General features: G+C 46.1%; 3 protein-coding genes and 1 long non-coding RNA gene across 11 annotated transcripts in view; 2 read left to right on the plus strand and 2 right to left on the minus strand.

The window, feature by feature from the left end:
• Window positions 1-1,081, minus strand: part of CDC25C (cell division cycle 25C) — a 38,249-nt gene extending 37,168 nt beyond the window's left edge. For 2 of the 4 annotated variants that reach the window (XM_069104297.1, XM_069104298.1), the window contains exon 1: window positions 821-1,081. Coding sequence is in view for 2 of the 4 variants with exons in the window: in XM_069104296.1 (XP_068960397.1) it covers window positions 404-473 (70 nt within the window). In the remaining 2 variants the exon portion in view is untranslated. Of the gene's footprint in view, window positions 1-403 lie in introns of all 4 variants that reach the window. The other 2 variants (XM_069104296.1, XM_069104295.1) reach the window with 1 other exon arrangement.
• LOC138174116 (oocyte-specific histone RNA stem-loop-binding protein 2-like) lies at window positions 610-5,004 on the plus strand. Of its 4 annotated transcripts, none has more exons than XM_069104301.1 (7): window positions 610-707; window positions 1,614-1,681; window positions 2,127-2,231; window positions 2,508-2,612; window positions 3,680-3,856; window positions 4,095-4,215; window positions 4,769-5,004. In XM_069104301.1, exons 2-7 carry the CDS (start codon window positions 1,638-1,640, stop codon window positions 4,916-4,918), a joined length of 702 nt encoding a protein of 233 aa, XP_068960402.1. In that variant the 5' UTR covers window positions 610-707; window positions 1,614-1,637; the 3' UTR covers window positions 4,919-5,004. The 4 variants fall into 4 exon arrangements, with proteins under 4 accessions (XP_068960402.1, XP_068960405.1, XP_068960404.1 ...); XM_069104303.1 differs by lacking the exon at window positions 610-707 and adding an exon at window positions 1,233-1,532; XM_069104302.1 differs by lacking the exon at window positions 610-707 and adding an exon at window positions 1,234-1,519.
• On the minus strand, window positions 2,467-6,061 carry LOC138174118 (uncharacterized). The gene is made up of 2 exons (XR_011171619.1): window positions 5,520-6,061; window positions 2,467-2,608 (listed from the first exon to the last, which is right to left on the minus strand). It is a non-coding gene; the product is annotated as an uncharacterized lncRNA (long non-coding RNA).
• Window positions 6,062-6,211: 150 nt separating this feature from the next.
• FAM53C (family with sequence similarity 53 member C) lies at window positions 6,212-17,694 on the plus strand. Of its 2 annotated transcripts, none has more exons than XM_069104299.1 (5): window positions 6,212-6,335; window positions 9,366-9,596; window positions 9,996-10,053; window positions 11,031-11,812; window positions 12,544-17,694. In XM_069104299.1, exons 2-5 carry the CDS (start codon window positions 9,519-9,521, stop codon window positions 12,799-12,801), a joined length of 1,176 nt encoding a protein of 391 aa, XP_068960400.1. In that variant the 5' UTR covers window positions 6,212-6,335; window positions 9,366-9,518; the 3' UTR covers window positions 12,802-17,694. The 2 variants fall into 2 exon arrangements, with proteins under 2 accessions (XP_068960400.1, XP_068960401.1); XM_069104300.1 differs by having other exon boundaries at window positions 6,283-6,335; window positions 9,339-9,596.
• Window positions 17,695-18,897: the final 1,203 nt, after the last annotated feature.

An 18,897-nucleotide genomic window follows, 5' to 3' on the forward strand; every position in this document is an offset into this window, starting at 1 on the left:
TTGTTTAGCTCTCTTAAGTTGCTCCTGGCCAACAAAGCCACCAACTTTGTCACTGGGAAAATCCCTTTTCCTCTCAGTTCACTTTAGTTAGTACCTCGGGACATTAGCCACATATATTTATTTATATGCATTTAATCCTAACATCTATCCTCACTTAATAGACTTTCCTACTCTGTAAAATGAGAGGATAGGACAGGACTGACGGAGGCCTGGCTAAACAAAGTACATGAATATACCACCGCACCATAAGAAACCATGAATTTCGAAGAATTCAGAGAAGCATGAGATTTATGTGAACTGATGTAAAGATATAAGCAGTACTAGGAAAACTATACCCACAATGACTCTAACAATATAAACTTAAAAGATCAAAACCAGAAAAGGAGGAATTATAATGACCTACTGAAGAACTGAGAAAATTCAATCCTCTCCGTGGCATGGGTGACGGAACATGGGCTCAAAATACTGCACATATTAAATCATATGCAGAATTAATGTATATATTATCAGAACTTGGATGTGCGGGTTTGTTATGGGAATGGCTCCCGGGGGAGAGGGGCGATAAGTCCGGAAATGGAAGCGATGACGTATAAACCAATCATTGAAGTCAAATTATGAGAGGACTGAACTAAATATTGACAACAGCAGCTGACACTTAGACAGTGCTTTATGTGATGCCATTTAATCCTGCCTATCCTGCAAGAGAGGTAAGCAAATATAGTTCCCATTTTACAGATGAGGGCATCGAGGTCTTCCCCGGGAACGGATCTTTGCGATTCCTTTCGGTTCTAAAGCTAGAATCGAGCCCGGGCAAACATACCTGCTTCCCCCGGGGGGTGGAAGGCGTGTGTGGGTGGGGGGAATTGTGTCGGATGCAAAAAGGACAATTCCAGCGGGAGGTAGCAGACAAGAGCGTGTGCTGGATCTGTGCCCCTATCTCCCGGGCGCCGCTCGGGGAGTACCGAGAGCTCTGTCAGGACACTAGCAGTCCAACAGCTCGCCACACCTAAAAGTTCAAACTTTCCGCCGGCCCCAAGCCTGCGCGCGGCGCCTCCCGACCAATCCCCGAGCGCCTCCGGAAAGTCCCGCCCTCCGACCCGTCCTGACCAATCGCCGTGCGCCTCCCAACCAATCCCTCCTCCCCACTCCCACCGCGCGCGCCGCAGCCAATCTTCTAATCTAGGCCGTGGTCCCACTCGCTAAAGCGTCACCTGCCGCCAGGCAGGACCCAAACTCAAAGAGACGGATGGGACTCAAGATTGGGCGCATCTTCGGAGCAAGCGCAAATCGGCGCCGGATTGGCTACGAGGTTGCGGCGAAACTCCGCCTTCTGGGGAAACCGGATACGTGATTGGCTCATGTTTTGGCCATTCATCCCGTCGGTCCAGACCTCGTCCTTCCCACTACTTCCACCCCGGGAGATTTAAATCTCCACACCCCCTCTGCCCTTTCCCGCACCGCCCTTTTTCTCCGCCCCCATCAACTTACTTCTTTTTAATGATAATCTAGGGAAAATCAGGTGAATGAAGAAGGTGAGGGGTTCTGGGTTGGTTTTTTTTTTTCTTCCCTGCCTTCCTTTTCGCCTTATCTAATGCACGGACTTCTCACCCCAGTGTTTATCGAGGTGAAGCGATGAAATGGAGAATCTGCCTTTGGAACCTCAGGGATTGAGGAGAGAGAGGTGTGTATCGGGGCGTGCAGGTTCCCCATTCCATCCTTGGAAGGGAGCGGGAGGACGAAGTGCTTTTCCTGGCTGCTACGTATCCAACTTCAACTGAGTAGCCTGACCTCTCGTTTTTGCACCTTTCTATGCACTAATCATGTGTGGTATTGTGTATGATTATCTCTGTGTCTGCGTTACCCTACCAGACTGTCGTTAAAAAAACATCCTGAAAGAGGTTGTGTCTTATCTGAACTCGATCCCTGCCACCCCCATCTGCGTACAGTAGGTGATTAGTAAAAGTCTAATGTAAGTTCGTTGGCTATTTATTGAACCTCTGAGGATTGTGAAGGGTATGCTAGAGATGTGGACACTAATTCAATATGGCTGTCCAGGATCCAGATGAAGGATGTGGGGATGAAAAGCAAAGCAGCCACCTACTCATTCAGACCTTCTTTACTTATAGAATCCATATCCCCCAAAAGAAGATACTTGAGATTGGGAATTCTTCCGCTAAAGTAAAGATGGTGAGTGTGGGAGTCAGCACAGAGCCCAGCTACAGAAGGTCCAGGTGAGTTATAGAGTCTGGTAGATGGGGTGAGACGGCCTTTGGTGTAATGAGATCTTTAAAAATATTTTATGTTTAGGGGTGGCTAGGTGGTGCAATGAATAGAGCACCGACCCTGGAGTCAGGAGGACCTGAGTTCAAAATCCAGCCTCATACACTTAACACAAAAACTACCCTTGTGACCTTGAGCAAGTCACTTAACCCCAATTGCCCTACCTTCCCCCCTCCAAAAAAAATATTTTATGTTTTTCATAGCCTAGGACATTTATTTCTCCACAGGCAGGAGGTAGAAACAGATGAGATTGTTCTTCGAAGGAGGCAAAAGCAGATAGACTATGGGAAACGAACAGCTGGTTACCAGTGCTTCTTGCTGCAAGTCCCTAAGTAAGAACAGAGGGTTTGGGGATGGGTAAGATTTATGCATTGAAGAATTGGAGACAATATCTTTAACCATGAATAGTTACCAGTTAATAGCAAATTACCTTTGACAATTCATATTAGAATGCCTTAAGAAAAATTAGGCAGCCTATCATTTAATCTTGCTTTTTTCTAAACATCTTTAAGCATTCTACATAATCTATAATACTTGTTCTGATCTTGTCAATGGCTACCTATTCTTCCTGGACATTCTCACCACTTGCCTTTCTGCATCTTTATAAACAGTCTTCCATTTAAAAATGTTTATTAGACTAAAGCTTTCCTAAGCTTATCCTATCTCTTCTCTCAGACTTTGAACGTCAGTCAGTACACTTTTATTCATCAGTAGGAGAGGATATATTAGAGGCATTCAACCCTGCAAAGCAGTAGGGTATGGTAGAAAAAGTGGTGGATTGAGACAGAGGACCTGAGTTCAAATTCTGGCCTTATTTACTGTAACTTGTGTGATCTTGTGTACAAGTCATTTAATCAGCAAGTGTTTATTAAGTGCCTACTATATGTTAGGCAGAAATGAAATAGTACCTTCACTCAAGGCCCTTATGTTCTGAAGGCAACAGGTACACAAAAGTATACAAGGTAATTTTTTTTGGTGGGGAGAGCTGAGGGACATAAAGACTTCATGTAAAAGATGGCCATTGAGCTTTGCCTTGAAGGAAATTAGAGATTCTAAGATGCAGTGAGTGATGAGGTGGGAGTGCATTCTAGGGATGGTATATAGCTACTACAAAGGCCCAGAGCTAAGTCTCAGCTTTATCAACTGTAAAATGAGGGATTTGGTCTAAGCAGTCTCTGAGGTGTACCTTTCAGCTTTGAATCTGTGAGCCTATGAACATTGTTCTAAAGTCAGTATCTGATACCTGCAAACAGTTAATGAACTATGTCCAACAATCCTGAAGAATTTTTTTTCAACTAGGCTAGTTCTCAGTCATGCCAATAACACTGAAGCACTGAGCTTGATCCATCTATTTATAGGTGTCTTTGACCATAGTTTAAGATATTCATTTTATCTCTAGGGCAGCCCGACAGCCAGGATTTCACCCTCAAACGCCTGACAAAAGCCGAAGGTACAGTCGACGTTCCTGGGATGCCCAGATCAGGCAATGGCGACGAGCCCTACATGCTTGGGACCCCCCCAGTCAACCTTTGTTGTACAAGGAGAATGATATGTGTTCTTCTTCTATCTGGCTACAGTGAGTTGTGGGATTTGGGTTCTAAACCTTCTCTTCCCTTGGCAAAAACCAGGGTGTAAGGAGAGAGACAGGACCAGGGTGAAAGTTTCTTAATGGAGTGATTGTGATGATAACTGAATCTTACAGCCTTTTTCTTGCTCCCCATTCTGGCAACAGCTAACTATCTAAAGGTGGGTCTGCATTGGTCCTGGTTTATTCTGCTTCTGTTTCTTCCCCTAATAAAGTATGCCTTTGCTAGGCAGGAAGTGGAGAATCTTTCAGGAACCATGGATTCAGGATCTTCAGATGACTTCTTGGAAAACTGGCTCAGTGTTACAACTCCCCTGTGGAATCCAGATCAAGACCAAATGAGAACCCAGGTAGGTCCATAGGAATAGTATCAAAAGAGTTGTCTTTCAGGGTGTGGGTATATTTCATAATGAATATAGATGAATTTAAGCTGAGTTCAAAGCAAGTGTAAATATATATATACACACTAGGATAAACTGGGGTGGGGGTTAGGGTGGTAAACTGGGAACTGGTGCGACTAGAGTTTTCTTTTTATGCAAACAAGCCCATGGTGTATTGGGAGAAAAGCTTAAATATGGAAATTAAACATAGATGGTAAGGGAGGGCAAGTATCTCAATTAGAACCCTAATTTTAGCCTCTGCCCCATAAAATTACATCATCTACAAGCCTACTATCTTAAACTTTAGGAAGAATTGCCTGTTTAATACTTCACAGTCTGATGTTTACCAGGGTTGTAAAAATGTTTGTGTTTTTTCTCTAGGAGTGGGGAAAGGGGAATAATAAAGATTCTAATGAATACTATTCTTCCCTCCAAGCTAGGCTACCTCTTTTAGGAAAACAGGGGGGATAGCTATTGTCTACCTACCTCTTAAAAATTATCCCCTTCCCCTCTCTCTTTTCAGTTTGACATGTTGGCTCTTACCACCTCACTTCCACGTCTCCAGCTGGAAGTTCCCTGTCACTGGCTGTACTGCTTGGGAGATGATGGAAGCTACCTACCACTTTCAGTGTTGGGGGGTGCTGGGTTTGCTGAGAATACAAGGCCTTTTTAGGAAATTGGTTCCTGAAGGCCAAGGAGGCTGCTCAGCTCTTTGGGGCAAGACCATCATTGGCCCTTGATGAAGAAATTGCCCCCTACTTAGCTTAGTGTCCTACCTTACTATTTTTTCCTTCCTTCCTATTCCTTCCCTGTTTTACAAACTTGCCAGCCTGCAAAAAGAAAACCCTTTTCAGTTAGCTCAAACTTGGATTAATATCACTCCTCTCTACCCCTTTGCCTCTCTGATGGCAAGGCTGTGGATTCATTTATTTACCTTGGCATTCTCAAGTCTCTGTCCCTGTTCTTTTGCTCTATTTTTATCTAGGCCTTTCTTGGGGGCTGAGTTTTAGTCTTAACTTGCCCCCTTATTTCAGAGTCAGAAATCCTGTGGCTTTGGTGAAAGAATAGCCCTTTCCTCTCCCTGACCACTCCTGCTTTATGGACAAAGAAGATCTTTTCGAGGTCTGACCTCTTCTACACAAAGCATGAAAAAAAAAAGGGTTTTATAGAGGAGTCCTGCAGGCACCTCCTCTTGAACATGTTGGGAGGGAGGGAGGGAAAGGGGGAGAGGAAGAGCTGAGCTTATTATGATGTCATAATCACAACCCAATTACCTCATCCTGCTGTGACTGGAAAGGAGGGGGGGCCCACGGTGGAAGAAGAGAAGGGGTCCAGGCCCAGTGAGTGTAATGGACATGCAGACGCGACTGCTGGAGAAAGAAGAAAGGACTGGGGATGGGTCAAAGGCCCGGGGATCCAGAGCGGGAATGCACCCCACCCCTGGCTGTCCTGCTGCCCATGGTTCTGGTGTCCTTTCAAGCAGGCCCCAAGTCTGGCCAACATTGGAACTACATCTCCCATCTGCCCCTGGGTCTCAGACGAGTCTTCAGAGGCAGGGAAGAGGGGTTTTTTCCAGAACAGTGGCAGTACAGGGAGAGATAGAAAAACAAACACCGGGGTGCGAGGCTTGTTCTGCTAGAGGTCAGGGTCGGAGAAGGAGGTTCAGGCTGGCCGGAGCTGGAACAGTAGACAGGGGGCCTGAGTTTGTTTACCTCTGTCTGTTCTCCCCACTGGCCCGAAGTTAGTTCAGCCTAGACCTGGTCCCTTCCACTTTCCGCAATTTGGCGGGGGAACTTGGTGAGGATCAAGGCCCCCTTAAGGCGAGGCCCATCGGGGGGAAGCAAGTGAAGCACCTTTTCCATCACGGACGCTACTGTTTACCAATAGTTTCTTAGGGAAGGGGAAAAAAACCTCAGGGATTCTGGCCCTCGCACAGGGCTTCGTGGTAGGTCCTGGGAGTGGGCAAACTACCCCCCCCTCTCTAGCTGGGGGACGATTGGTTTGCTCCGGCGTTATTTAAGGGCGCCGTGGGGCGAGTGGCGAGCTCAGAGCTGCTCCGGCTGCGGCCCTGGGAAGGGGACCGAGCTGCGGTAGGTAGCGGGCGGGCGGGCCCTGGGGGCAGGTGGCGCTGGGCCCCGGGGCGGGGATCTCAGCTGCTCCTCCCTTCCTCCTTCCATTCCCTTCCCAGCAAGCCCCTCCCCATGGCCTGGCTTTGCAAGCCACCCCGTTGCGGGGAGCCCGGGACTGGGGGGGGGGGGGAGGGGGCCGCTAGAGCGCTGTATCCCCAGACACCTCCCCCCGCAAACTCCTTCACGGGCCCGGGTCCCCGGCCAGAAGGCTTGGCGTTAAGGGGCGGGTAGCGGCTCTTCTGACGTCATCCGCCCCCACCCCCCATAGGGTCATAGGTCACCTCATGCCCCGCCCGTAGGTAAAGGCAGTGGCAACCCAGGGATGGGGGGGGGGGGGGGGGTGGCGTATAGTCTAGTTGTGGGTGAAGGAGAAGGGGTGGGCTGTTAACACTCATCACACCCACTCCAGGCTCCACCAGGGCCTTGGAGGAGAAAAAACTCCACCACCACCCCCGCCGTTGTTTTTATTCAGACTCTAACCCCCAAGCGGGGGGGGGGGGGGGTTGTGATTGGGGGAGAAGGCCTGGGGTCCCCAAAAAATCTCCCGCCAGCCTGTCTCACTGCCATCCTGTCCCACTGAACTAAGTAGATCCACCCCCAAGAGAGAACTTGTGCTCTAAAGCCCTGATACTTTTTCAGACCCCAGAATCAATAAATGGTCGCTTAGATCTTTGGAAAGTAGGGGAATGTCAGTGCCCCATTTGGAGAAAGGACAGAAAAATGATGGGGAGAGAGGGTTGGGCCTAATGGGGTGCCTCAGAGGCCAAGCCAGATGCCTCCTCCCAGAAGGGTTTTGCTCCTTGCCAGTTGTTAGACTGAGAAGTTTTAACTTGTTTAGTGTGGGTTCAGGGCTTTCTTTATTCTGCAGTTAGAAAATAAGGGTGAAGGCCCAAGAGTAAGCCTTCTAATGCTTTAGGTTGACTGCCTAGATTAGGGAGGAAAGCCCTCTTGAAAGCTAGATTGTTTCCTTTTGTATTTTGGTTCATTTGTTTCAGGTTTCCTTCCCCTCCCTCCCCCCAATCTGTTTTAAGAAATGTGGGGCCTAAAATATCAGTTAATGTGATAGGTAGTAGTTGGATTGTTGCAATGACTTGTGTATGACTACATCCCAGCAGTTAGAATACAGAAAATATGAAATCATTCTCTTCATTTGATTCTGGAGAGGGAGAATTAAGAGTTTTACTCTGGTCCAAATCTTAATAACCTGGAAATAAGTTTGTCTCATACTCTGTAGGCTGTCCCTACTATATGAATGCAACTAGGTACCTTTTTCCATTGATGGATCTCCAAAAGGCTGCTTTAAGAAACCAAGAGCATGAAGTGTGATATAACTTGAGTTCTAACTTCTGTAACAAGGGCATGTATAGGGGGAGCAGCTGAGGAGAAGTATCAGTTTATAGGATTTTTGTAGTGCTTTTTTTTTTTTTCTGAAGAGCATAGAGAACTTTCCCAGTATCTCAGGAAACATATCTTTCTGTGCGATGGGTATGGATTAGGGAGTATTCTCCCCATTTTACAGAAAGAAAAAGTCACAGAATAACTTGCCCCCAAGGTCACATACAAAACAGAGCTTGTCATATACAAACAGTGCCCTTTTAGACTTCTGTGAGTACACAGGCACAAGTGAATGAATGAGTGAATGGTGTCCAGCCAGAAAGGTAGAACAGATTGCCTTCTGCATCCTAATGATGTCATCACTCCCAGCATCCCTAGGCTTTGTGGTGCATTGAACAGGAAGAGTGAGAGATGATACCCTGCTGGACTCCTCTGAAATGATTCCTTGGATTTATGTAGTGTGTTGTTTCACAGAGCTCAAATTGCTTTTATCCCTTATCTTAGTTACCAGATACCATTATTTCTCCCTCATTTTAATTATGAAGAAACTGAGGCCCATAGAGAGATCGATGTTATTTGCCCAAGGTTCACATAGCAAGTAAGGTTGGAATTGGTATTAAAACCTAGGTATCCCTTAACTTCTTTCACTAGAGTAAGTTATGTACTCTAGAGGATCATATTGCCCCCTAGGTCATTCCTAAAATTGGATAAACAGAAACCATTGGAAGACCTTCTTCAATCCAGCAAAAGTCCCACAGCTGATATGGGTTTGGAGCCTACTCTTAGTAGAACACATAGTAGTGTTCCTTCTAACTTTTTATCAGGAAGTTGCTTTACTATCAGTATGTATTGTATAGCCTTTGAGCCAGAGCAGCCCTGAAATTTGGCAGAATGAGGTCATATAGATCTGTAGGATTTAAGGATGACTGGAATTGTTCTGCTTGCCAGTTTTTTGGGTTTTCAAAGTTTTTAGGAAGCCTTTAGCAAACACAATCCATTCTGTCAAGGAAAACGATAACTTCTTAGTACCTCAAGTTGAGTGCAAGTCACAATTTTCTGCAAAACCACATATTTCATCACATTTTTGTTGTTAGGAAGTACAGGTGAAGTTTCTTGGCCATTGGTTTCATTGTCCTTGAAAGAAAACATTCAAACTTCCCATCTAACTGAGCAAACTTGAAATTTGGGCATAGGCTTAACTAGTGTGAGCCCTAAGCAGTTGGCAGCCCACCCAGGTCTCATGTTACTTTTTGTAGGACTTGACTGTATTATTTTGTAACCTTTGTTATACTGGTATATTTCACATCCTTCTTACAAAACTGTGTTAAGTTTCTTGAAGGTAGGAAATTGTTTTGTCTAAACTTTGTATTTCCCCCAGCAACCTCTAGAGGCACCCAGTAGGTCTGATATATATTTGTTGATTTGAAGGTTGAAGAAAATATATTAGCAGGAGACCAAGATGGAAATGCCCACTTGGGTGCCTGGTCCTTTCCCAAAGTAGACATGGATTAAAATGACTCTTGGCTGTGTTTAGACTGCAGCCTAGTCAGGTAATACGAAAGCAAGCTTAGTTAACTTAGATGGGAATGTAATAGACCAGAAGTATATATCCTCTAATATTGGTGGTAGGGAGCTTGGTCCTTGTATACCTTGCAGATTTCAGCAGGCATGAATCGAGTGGGAAGTCCCGGTGATGCTAGAACGGTGATGGAGTGGCAAAAGGTGACTCCGAAGTGAGGTGGTTAAAGGTCACAAGACAAAGGGAGACGTTCCACTTCTCCACTCAAGTTCTGGGTCTTGGAGAGAATCATGATAACTTTGATTACTGAGCAACTACAGAAGCAGAGTTTGGAAGAATTGAAATGCACATGCTTCAGGATCAGTCTGGTAAAAAAAAAAAAAAGTTTCCCTCCACATGTCCCCTTTCCTAATATCTTGTTCATCACTTCATGCTGCATGCCTCCAGTCTCTGTATTGAAAGAGCCCATAGAAGATTATCTAGATGAAAACTGTTCTAGAAAGGGAGGCGTTAAGGAGAAGGAAATGCTATAACCATGTACTTGGGGGTGAGAATTTTGGTTAGATTGTGAGGAACTCTCTTGTTTGTTTTGACTGAGTTGAGGGAAGGAGTAAGGAGTAAATTACTTTGTGGGGGGAAGATGATCTGATTCAATATCCAGACCCTTCTGTATCACATGAAATTTTTGAGCTATAGGCTAGCTGGGGTCTTATGCAGAGATTCTTCAGGGTATCTTGACTTCTTGTTCTGCTTTCTTTTAATTAAAGCCTTTGCCTGATCATTCTGATGTCTCTACCTGTGGGGACCCTTTCCAGCTTGTTTCCGGTAAGATCAAGAGCAATTTTTGATGTGTTGTCATATATATCGTGCTTTTGCGTGGTTTTCTACATTGAATAATAACTGACTAGTTCAAGGATGGGGAACTTACAGCCTAGAGGCCCCACATGTGGCTCTCTAGGTCCTCAAGTGTGGACTCAGTCAAAAGGCCAATCCCAAGGACTTAGAGGGCCACATGTGGCCTCTAGGCCGAAGGTTCCCCACCCCTGGACTAGTAGACTTAGAGGGTTGTAGACTCTTTTCTGACATTGGTTGAGTCTACCCAAACACGCTAAATCAAGGGCAGTTCAACTTTTGTTTCAGGGATTTCAACAGGTATTGGCTTTCCATTTGTTTTACCTTCTGGAGTATTTCGAAGGATGTGAGGAGCTTTGCCCCATTCTGCAGAGCTGGTTTGTCTAGGTTTAGAATTCTCCCACTTTTGTTATTCTTTTTCCTGGATAATATGGCCAGGGAAACAAAGAAAATACTACCTGGAAGGCATTCCCAGAGAATTTATATTCCTTGGGATCAGGGACTATTTCATTTTTGCTTTTGTATCCCTTGTGCAGCAGAGTACATTGATTGATACTAGTATTTTCCTGGTGCTTGTTGATTTGAATTGAATCCTGTTTCCTGCTAGCAATGATGCTATAAAGATAGGTGTCCTATGAGAAAAAGCTCATGGGCTGACCATAGGCATCTGAGGCATATATTTTCCCAGAAGAGGTGCTGTTGGAGAAGGTTTTATCCAACTTTGTCCCAGCTCTGCAACCTGTATCCTTGGGAAGGGCGATAGAGAAACATATAAAATATGCTGTATATACCTGAAACCACTTCTGGAAGAAGTGGTAGAGTTAGGGGAGGGATCAGAAATGTTCATAATAGACTCAGTTTGTTTCTTGATTTAGCAATCATGTGGGATTTTCCTGGTTTGGCAGAACAGGAGGAATGATTTAAAATCTGGTTTTCTTAATGTCTTCCAGAAGGTGCTTCCTGGAGGGGCCTGCCTCCCTGTCCCTGTGCCGAGCTCAAGGACAGCCTTAGTCTCAGTTATCGCCACTCTAGTCTGAGTTTGCACTTCAAACCTCCAAGCCGGGGAGGCTCCCCACAGGAGAAACCCCTCTGCCAGGGCCTTTCCCCAGAGTCTCCAGGCTCAGAGAAAGTTCCTGTCCCTCCTGCCCCTCCATCCAAGAGGCATTGTCGCTCTCTCTCAGTACCTGTGGACCTGTCTCGATGGCAGCCTGTGTGGCGGCCTGTTCCTTCCAAGTTGTGGACTCCTGTCAAGCGTCAAGGCAGTAATGGAGGAGTGGGTGGGCCACTGGTACCGCATCAGAGCTCCCCAAAGCGGGTCTCCAGCCTCAGGTTCCTCCAAGCCCCGAGTGCCTCTCTTCAGTGTGTCAAGGCCAACAGATCCTGCAGCCCACCTTTCTTCAGTTTGGCCCTGACCCATCATGATTCCCCAAGACCCTGTGCTGCATCCCCTCCCAGTGGATCATGGGAGAGTGATCATGAGCCCCTCTCCCCTTTCCCTCCACAGCGCCGCTTCTCCTTGTCCCCCATCCTCATCCCACAGGCAGGCCGGTTCCTGCCCTCTGCCCGGAGTTCCCCCTCCTCCTCCCCAGAGCTGACCTGGCGACCCCATGGTCTTCCCCGAAGCCGATCGCAGCCTTGTGACCTGGATGCACGAAAGGGTGGGGTCAAACGGCGCCATGATGATGACCCCAGGCGTCTTCGACCCTCACTGGACTTCGATAAAATGAATCAGGTGGGGCTGACGGGGATAAGGGAGCTTGGGGGAATCTACTCTGCTCCCACCCTTAAGTCAGCCCCCTCCCTCCCCCCAACAAGCAGCAAAAGAGAGCTCCGAGGCAGGGGCTCCCTAAGATTCCTTCTCTAAATTCTTTCTGTCTCTGGGTTTGGCAAAACCCAGGGCAAATTAAACCATTGAAATAAGTACCTGAAGTGGATCATTCTGGTATACCTTCCTTCTTTGCCTCCTTCCGCCAGCCCTTCCCACTCCCCTTTCCCAGCTTGCACCAAGAATGTTGGCGGTAAGAGAACCAAAATCCACCATTTTCCCCCATATTCCCAAGGTTTTAGCACTTCTGCCTTGCAGATTTTCTCTCAAGTGAAAAAAAAAAACAGGTAGGAAAGCTCTCCCTGGTGCTCTTCACAGCAGCAGCTTGAAACAAGACAGTATCAGGACACCTGAAATAGTCTAGGAGTGAGCACTTTGGGATAGATAAGCTTGGGACATATGCTGTTTATGCACTTTTAAAGATCTCTGAAACTTAGAGCCTTTGATCTACTCCAGTTTTGGGGAGGGGTGGCTGAGACAGGAGCAGGAAAACAAAGATCCCCTGAGTAGCTGGGCTGTGTGCCCATTAGAACAGAAGACTGATGACTTGGACTCACGCTCTGGGATTCCCTAGGTTGGGAGGTAGGGACAGAGCAATGTTGCCTTTGTATGCTTAACTTTTGTTGTTTGTTTGACAGAAACCGTATTCAGGAGGTCTCTGTCTCATAGATACAGCCCAGGAAGGCAACAGCATCTCCCCACCGTGGTTCATGGCCTGTAGCCCTGCGCCCCTCTCTGCCTCCTGCAGCCCCCTTGGCGGCTACTCCCAGGTTCTGAGTGAAAGCGAAGAGGAAGAAGAGGGGACCAGGAGGTGGGACCGATCCCTTTTTACCAAGCGGACACTCTGCCAGCAGGACTTTGGGGACCTGGACTTGAATCTGATTGAGGAAAACTAGAGTTGAGAAGCTGCTTCTTGGGGGGAAAGCAAACTTCATGTCTACTAACAAGTGATGAGGCCTCCAGGCCAGAGACTAAACCTGGGAACTGGGGTGAGTTGAGGGCTCCAGTTCTGGGCAGCTGGGAAATAGCACGCACCATAAAGCTGCACAGTGCAGACCCAACAGCTCAATCAGAGGAGCTGAGTTTGGTTGTGGGAGAGCAAGGGGTGAGGTGGTACAGAATTCAACTTCTGTTGAAAGTCTTTAGCTAAAATCTGAGGAGAGCTACTGTGTGTGATGTCAAGAGAGAAGTGAGATGAAGTCTAGAGGAAGGCTTTGTGGCCCCATGTTTCTGTGCTGGGATGTTCACAAACTTCTTTGACTTGAGGGATTTGTCAGGTCTTAGAATTTGGCCATGATGTCAGATGATCTGTGTGTGGGGGTGTGAGGGTGTTTGTGTGAGCAGTCCCAGGGAAAATGTGGCTGGCCCACCTTGGAGTATCAAGTGGTATCAGGTGGTATAAGATCCCAAATTTTGATGAAAGATTAGGGGAAAATCTCCAAATGGGAGAAATAAGGACCCTGATCAGGGCACTCTCCTTCCAATTCTAATCTTTCCTAACTGATCGTGTGCTGGTGTATGGTCAACTTTTCCTCTGGTTCACTATGTTTCTATTTTGGGTGGAAGCTTGTTCTTTTGGAGGGGCTGCCCTAAAGTGGGAGACTTACAGAGATGTCCCCTATAGGACATCTGGATTGTCCTAAAATGTGCTATTAGCCTCCCAACTCTGGGATAGTACCAGCTGTTGGGGGTAAGTATATACACCCCAGTTTGGTCAAAGCCAATCTTTTGCTCCCCATCAGAATGGTCTTAGTATTCTGCTCCCCAGCCCTTCATTGTATACACAACTGGTAAATGGGGGGAGGGGATGTTGAAGAGGGACAGTGGCTATGATAACCCTGCATGTTCATTTCTCCCTTTATCTCTACTTGGAGAAAGGTGTCTGTTGTAGATACCTTTCTCTCTGACCTTCCCCCACCCTCCACCCTACCCCTTTCATTAGTCTGGGAGAGGGAAGCTTGGGAAGGCACCCCTTCCTGTTCCAGATCAGATTCACCGGCCTACATCTTCACCAAGAACTGATGAGCACAGCAGCAGGAGGAGTGACAGCAGGTCCCAGCTGACTTGGGTGAGCTCACCACATCACAAACATTTGAAAGCAGATGGGGAGGACAAGGTGGCAGGGGTATGGGGGGAATCACTCTTAGACCCAAGCCTAGCTTGACCCCAAGTGGGAGTTGGCATTGACTATGTTGGATTATACTAAATTCCAGCTAGGAAATGTTTTTGTTTCTAATTGGCCCTGGGAGATAGTAGGGAGGTTGGGACTCACTGAAGGAGTTAATTGTAGATTTTGAAGCAAAATCTGTGAGAAACAGCTGAGATTTTTTGTTTGTTTGTTTGTTTTGTATTATTTTCTATCCAGTGACCTGAGCCAGAGTATCAGGCCCTGTTGGTAGTGGTGAGGCTTTTAAGGGCTATGCTGGTGACAGTGGGTATCACCTTTCTCTGCTGCTGTACCTGCTACCACAGTTGCTAAGTAGGTAGTTTGTCTAGTATTTGACTGAATCTAATATAGGGCCCTGCCTTGCCTATTATAGGTATGGGGGGAATGTCTGTTTACTCTTTTAGTTACTAGGATGTCCTAGGGGTCTTTCTAAAGGTCCTCATCTCTGGAGGCTTCGTATGGGTTTGAACCTGCCATTTCTTACGCTTCTCACATTCCCATAATAGTAACACCAGTGAAAGATGCTGACTCTTGGGATCTGAGAGATCCCATAGTAGGTGCTAAAAGGGCCTTGCTGAACTGGGCATGACTACTAAGGTTCTTTTCCTTCTATCTCTTCATCATCCATACCTGATTTCATCTACACCTGACCGTTTCTCCTTCTTGAATCTGTCCTGTTTGTAGATGGGGGTGCAAGCCTGATAAAGACTGGGAAATCCAGTGCTGGAAATTGGCAGTCCTTTGTTTCTCTCCCTCCTGCTTTTGTTTCTTCTTGCTTTCCTCCTTCAGGTCAGAATTTCTTCTAGCCCATGCTTCTACTATTTTCAGCATCATGTTCCTATCTCACTACCTAGGGAGTGCTTTTCTTCTATTGATGACTATCTGCTTAAACATCTGATGTCTCCTTATGAAGGGAGTTATCAGCTAGTGAAGTAGGAGGGTTGAATTCAGTAATGCACACCCTTGACCTGGCTTTCTTATTGCCTTAGGGGGTATATTCAACTGGGGGGAAAAGCCCATAGGTACAATACCATTTAAAATTGAAAAGCTTGAAAGTGTTTTTATGAAATCTACTGGAACCACTGCCTTGCCCCAGGACAAGTCTTTTAATGAGCAGGTGGATTTTGCATTACTGAATATATTCCTGAAAAATTTTGTGTAACCTGGATCCAAATATTTTAAATACACTAAAGGAAGGTCACTATTTTAAAGCATCCTGAATCCAATTTTTGTCAAAAAAAAAAAAAACCTCCCAAAACAAAAAACTTCCCCTCCAATTGATCTTATTTTATAAATCTAGATTTTTCACATCAATTGGGTTTGCCTAATAAAGGTGTACCCTTGTACCAGATTTATAGTGGGCATTGTTGGGTGAAAGTCTCCATCTGTGATGTGTTGGGTTGTTTGGCTAACCCATGGGTGAGTATTTCTATGTGTGATTGAAGCTGCTGTAAGACTGGTGCTTTCATCCTCCTCAATCCTCCTGTCCCCTGGTAACTGCCCAGCAGCAGCCCCTGCTGCCATGTACACTTCCACCTGCTGCCAAAGTCCCTGTGCTAATGGGATTAAAACCCACACAACAAAAGAAAATTTTGGTAACTTTGTTTTATATTAAAAGAAAAAAGTCTGTGTGTATTAAAAATGAGGTCCTGCCTCTGTGGCTGTGTTTGAAAAAATAAAGTTTTATTAGAATAAGTTTTTCCCAAGCAACCCTCGTGGGCTGCAGTGTCTTTGTCCCTTCCCAGTTTCTCCCTCTTCTTCCTCAGCATTAAAGAAAGGATGTTTTGTATTTTACTTATAACAATACTGCTCATTTTCTGTCCACAGAACCTTCTGTAACTTCAGCTAGTATCAGCAGTAGCCAAACACCCTGCCAGAGATAAGTTGTTTTTACCTTTCTGCCCCAGGCTTTGCTTTTTCAAGAGACTTTGTCTTTTGTCAATCTTGGTATCTAGTTCCTCCCTTGGTTTTCTTACCTTTTTGCCATATCTTCCCTGTTGCCATGCCTAGCTGGTGGAGATGTTTCCTTACCCCATAAGGATTGTTTGAGTGGGGGGGGGGGGCAGTTCTCTGTTCAGGAACAAGAACTACAATTAACATTCGTTTCTTTCCTTTTTGAGTGTCCCTTGATAACAGTGAAATCTCGGGGCAGTGAGAAATCATCAGAATTCAAACACCAAAAGTACAGAGAGTTTTTTTGCCATCCTGACATTGATTTTGAAAATGACTCTGCCATTTGTCCCACATGAAGTTGGAACAGGTTCTTCTCTCTGCCATAGTAAGGGTGGTTAACCCCTTAATTCCTCAATTTGTAGTGTTAGTTTGTTGCAGAAAATTTAGTGATCCTCTGGTGCAGAGCCCCACTGGGCCTCAGCCCTTAGTTCCTGACTCTGTTCCTGACTTTTCAAGTCCCAAGAGTCAAATTTTGCTTAGCCTCTACCCTGGGTTCCAGTTCTGAATTGGTGGTACTTCTGTCAAAAATAGGGGTGGTTAATTATTAAGTATCTCTAAGGATCGATAGGATTCCTTGGACTACTTAAAACAATATCCTTTGAAACTGGTGAACTCTCATCAGAGAAATAAATGGAGTTGTAAGGAGTAACCAACAGTGAAAGCAGAAAATGGACTGCCTGGCTTGCTGTGGCAGGACAACAGCTAAGAAATAAAAGCTGGGCTGGACAGTAGCCTCTGCTTGGATTTTTTTTTTAACATCTCTAGCCTACCTGTTTAATGAGAGTGTTAATGAAAAGGGGTAGATGGTACTGGATTTTCTTCAGCAAAGGATCATTTCAGATTGAAGGATTGGGTTCCCTGACCAGAGAAGTAAGGAATATGTTGTATTTTTAGGCATTTGTTCCAAAAATGCTTAACTAATTCAACTACTAATGTTCATCTAACTGTTTTTGTGAAAATTTGAGGACATACTTGTTTTCCACATTTCTCCTTTCACTACTGAATTAGAGGATAATTTCTCTTATTTATTTAGCATTATTTCTGGTTATAGTGTCTGAAGGTCAGATCCCCTTTCCACTATCAATGTCCTCCCTCCAGTAATTAGAGCACTATGTGGAAAATAGCTCCAAAACTATTAATATTGGCTAAAAGGCCAATGGGCCCTAAGTGTGATTGTAGACCAGTCAGCTGAAGGCAGACATTTCTAAGCCTCTAGGCCAAGAATTAGGGGGATTCTCAGCCCTGGTATTGTCAGAAAGACATGTTAACCTAGGGAAAAAACATACTCAAGGGTTTGGGGTCAGTCAAAAGAGGGAGAGTTGCAGAAGAAAGAGTCCCAAGAGTCAGAAAAGGAGCCAGTTGATTCTGCATATGTTCCAGAGTAATATTCTAAAAATTTAGTAGCCATAAAGAAGAAAGTAGTTCCCAGCAAGAGAACTGGGACGCATCAGTGCAAATAAGACTTAAGGAGACCAATAATCAGTCTAACTTGGGAATCCTAGAATATCTTGCAAATCTTTCCAGAACACAGCAGTATAGGAAATTACCACCCTTTCCTAAGAAAACTGATGAGGAGCTTTGATTGTTTAATACTTTTATCTATTCTCAGGTAGTTTTTCTTTTGGATACAACTCCCCTGTTCAAAATAACTGCATGTGCTTTTTAAAAATCTTCATCTATGTGGACATTTCTTTACTTCTGAAATAGAGACCACCTTGATCCCTTACCAAAGTTGCCTAATATAAGTTGCAAACCTGCAATGGGCATTCAGATTCTCTGCTCAGGTAGCAGATTAATTTGACAGCACTTCCTATTCCCCACCCCCACACAATTTTCAAATGACTCATAAGGTGGCATCAACCTGATGTGCTTTATAACTAAGCTGGTCTTGCATAACAAAGGAGCCATGAGTCTTGAACACCATCAGGATCTTCCATATCATCACCACCACATTGGTTTGAAGAGGGTTTTAGAAGAAACCTATGAGCATGCAACAAAAGAGATGCTTAACTGGGCCACTGGCTTATTCCCACTAATACGAGATTAAAGAATAATGTTTGTAAACAAGGAAAGGAGAAAGTGCTAGGGAATATTCCAAAATAGACAAGATACTGAAGAATGCTAGACTGGCCATGGGACCATAAAAGGGAAACAATCACGTTCCAAGGGTCAGTGACCAATGGGAAAAAAGAATTTAGGCCATACGGGCCTCAGACCAATGGGAAAGGATGAATGCGATACCATGTGCTTTAAGAGCCAATGAGAAGAGAGAGATTGCATCTATGAACCAATGGGAAGAAAGAAACTACCTTATGGGCCAATGGGCATAAAGGGATTGAATCTTGGGTCTACGGGGTGAGAAGCCAAGGGGTTTGGGGGTTTGACCTATTTATACTGGTCAGGACTACTGTACATACTAAACCTCCCCATGTTAAAAATCTTTAGTCTCCAAGGAAGATGACCTACAGGGGCTCAAGGAGTAGGGAACCCCCTGACTGGGGATCCATGACTCTTGCCTCTAGTGCCTTCGTAGAGGGCGCTGTTTATCGGAGGCCAGAATAGGGGCAGGAGAAAAAGGACACCCCACCCACCCGGCGTGCAGTTCCCCTCCCGACCGCAGGGGGCGCTGCAGCGGGGAGACGGGGTGGGGCGCTGCGAGGGGCCCGGGGCTGCGGCCCCGCTCCGGACCGCGGGGGGCGCTGTGAGGAGCCCGGGGCTGCGGCTCCGCTCCCGGCCGCGGGGGGCGCTGCGCGGCGGCGGTGGTTGGTGGTGGCTTGGGGGTGGGGGGGAGGGGGGTAGGGGGTGCGGAGGCCTCGCGGGCGGGGGGGGGGGGGGGGGGGGGGGGGGGGGGGGGTGCGGAGGCCTCGCGGGC

The sequence above is a fragment of the Petaurus breviceps genome, unplaced genomic scaffold (genome assembly GCF_028583685.1).
Source record: "Petaurus breviceps papuanus isolate PSGF00001 unplaced genomic scaffold, PetGlider_PUasm1.0 685, whole genome shotgun sequence".
In the NCBI taxonomy this organism is placed as follows: Eukaryota; Metazoa; Chordata; class Mammalia; order Diprotodontia; family Petauridae; genus Petaurus; species Petaurus breviceps.

Excerpts from the sequence above, each read along its gene's own strand:
- LOC138174116 (XM_069104301.1), top strand. The coding sequence starts at position 1,638 with ATGGAGAATCTGCCTTTGGAACCTCAGGGATTGAGGAGAGAGAG. Across the intron at positions 3,857-4,094 it reads TCTTCTTCTATCTGGCTACA|GCAGGAAGTGGAGAATCTTT; the intron begins GTGAGTTGTGGG and ends TGCCTTTGCTAG. Across the intron at positions 4,216-4,768 it reads AAGACCAAATGAGAACCCAG|TTTGACATGTTGGCTCTTAC; the intron begins GTAGGTCCATAG and ends CTCTCTTTTCAG.
- FAM53C (XM_069104299.1), top strand. The coding sequence starts at position 9,519 with ATGATAACTTTGATTACTGAGCAACTACAGAAGCAGAGTTTGGAAGAA. Across the intron at positions 10,054-11,030 it reads CCCTTTCCAGCTTGTTTCCG|AAGGTGCTTCCTGGAGGGGC; the intron begins GTAAGATCAAGA and ends AATGTCTTCCAG. Across the intron at positions 11,813-12,543 it reads ACTTCGATAAAATGAATCAG|AAACCGTATTCAGGAGGTCT; the intron begins GTGGGGCTGACG and ends TTTGTTTGACAG.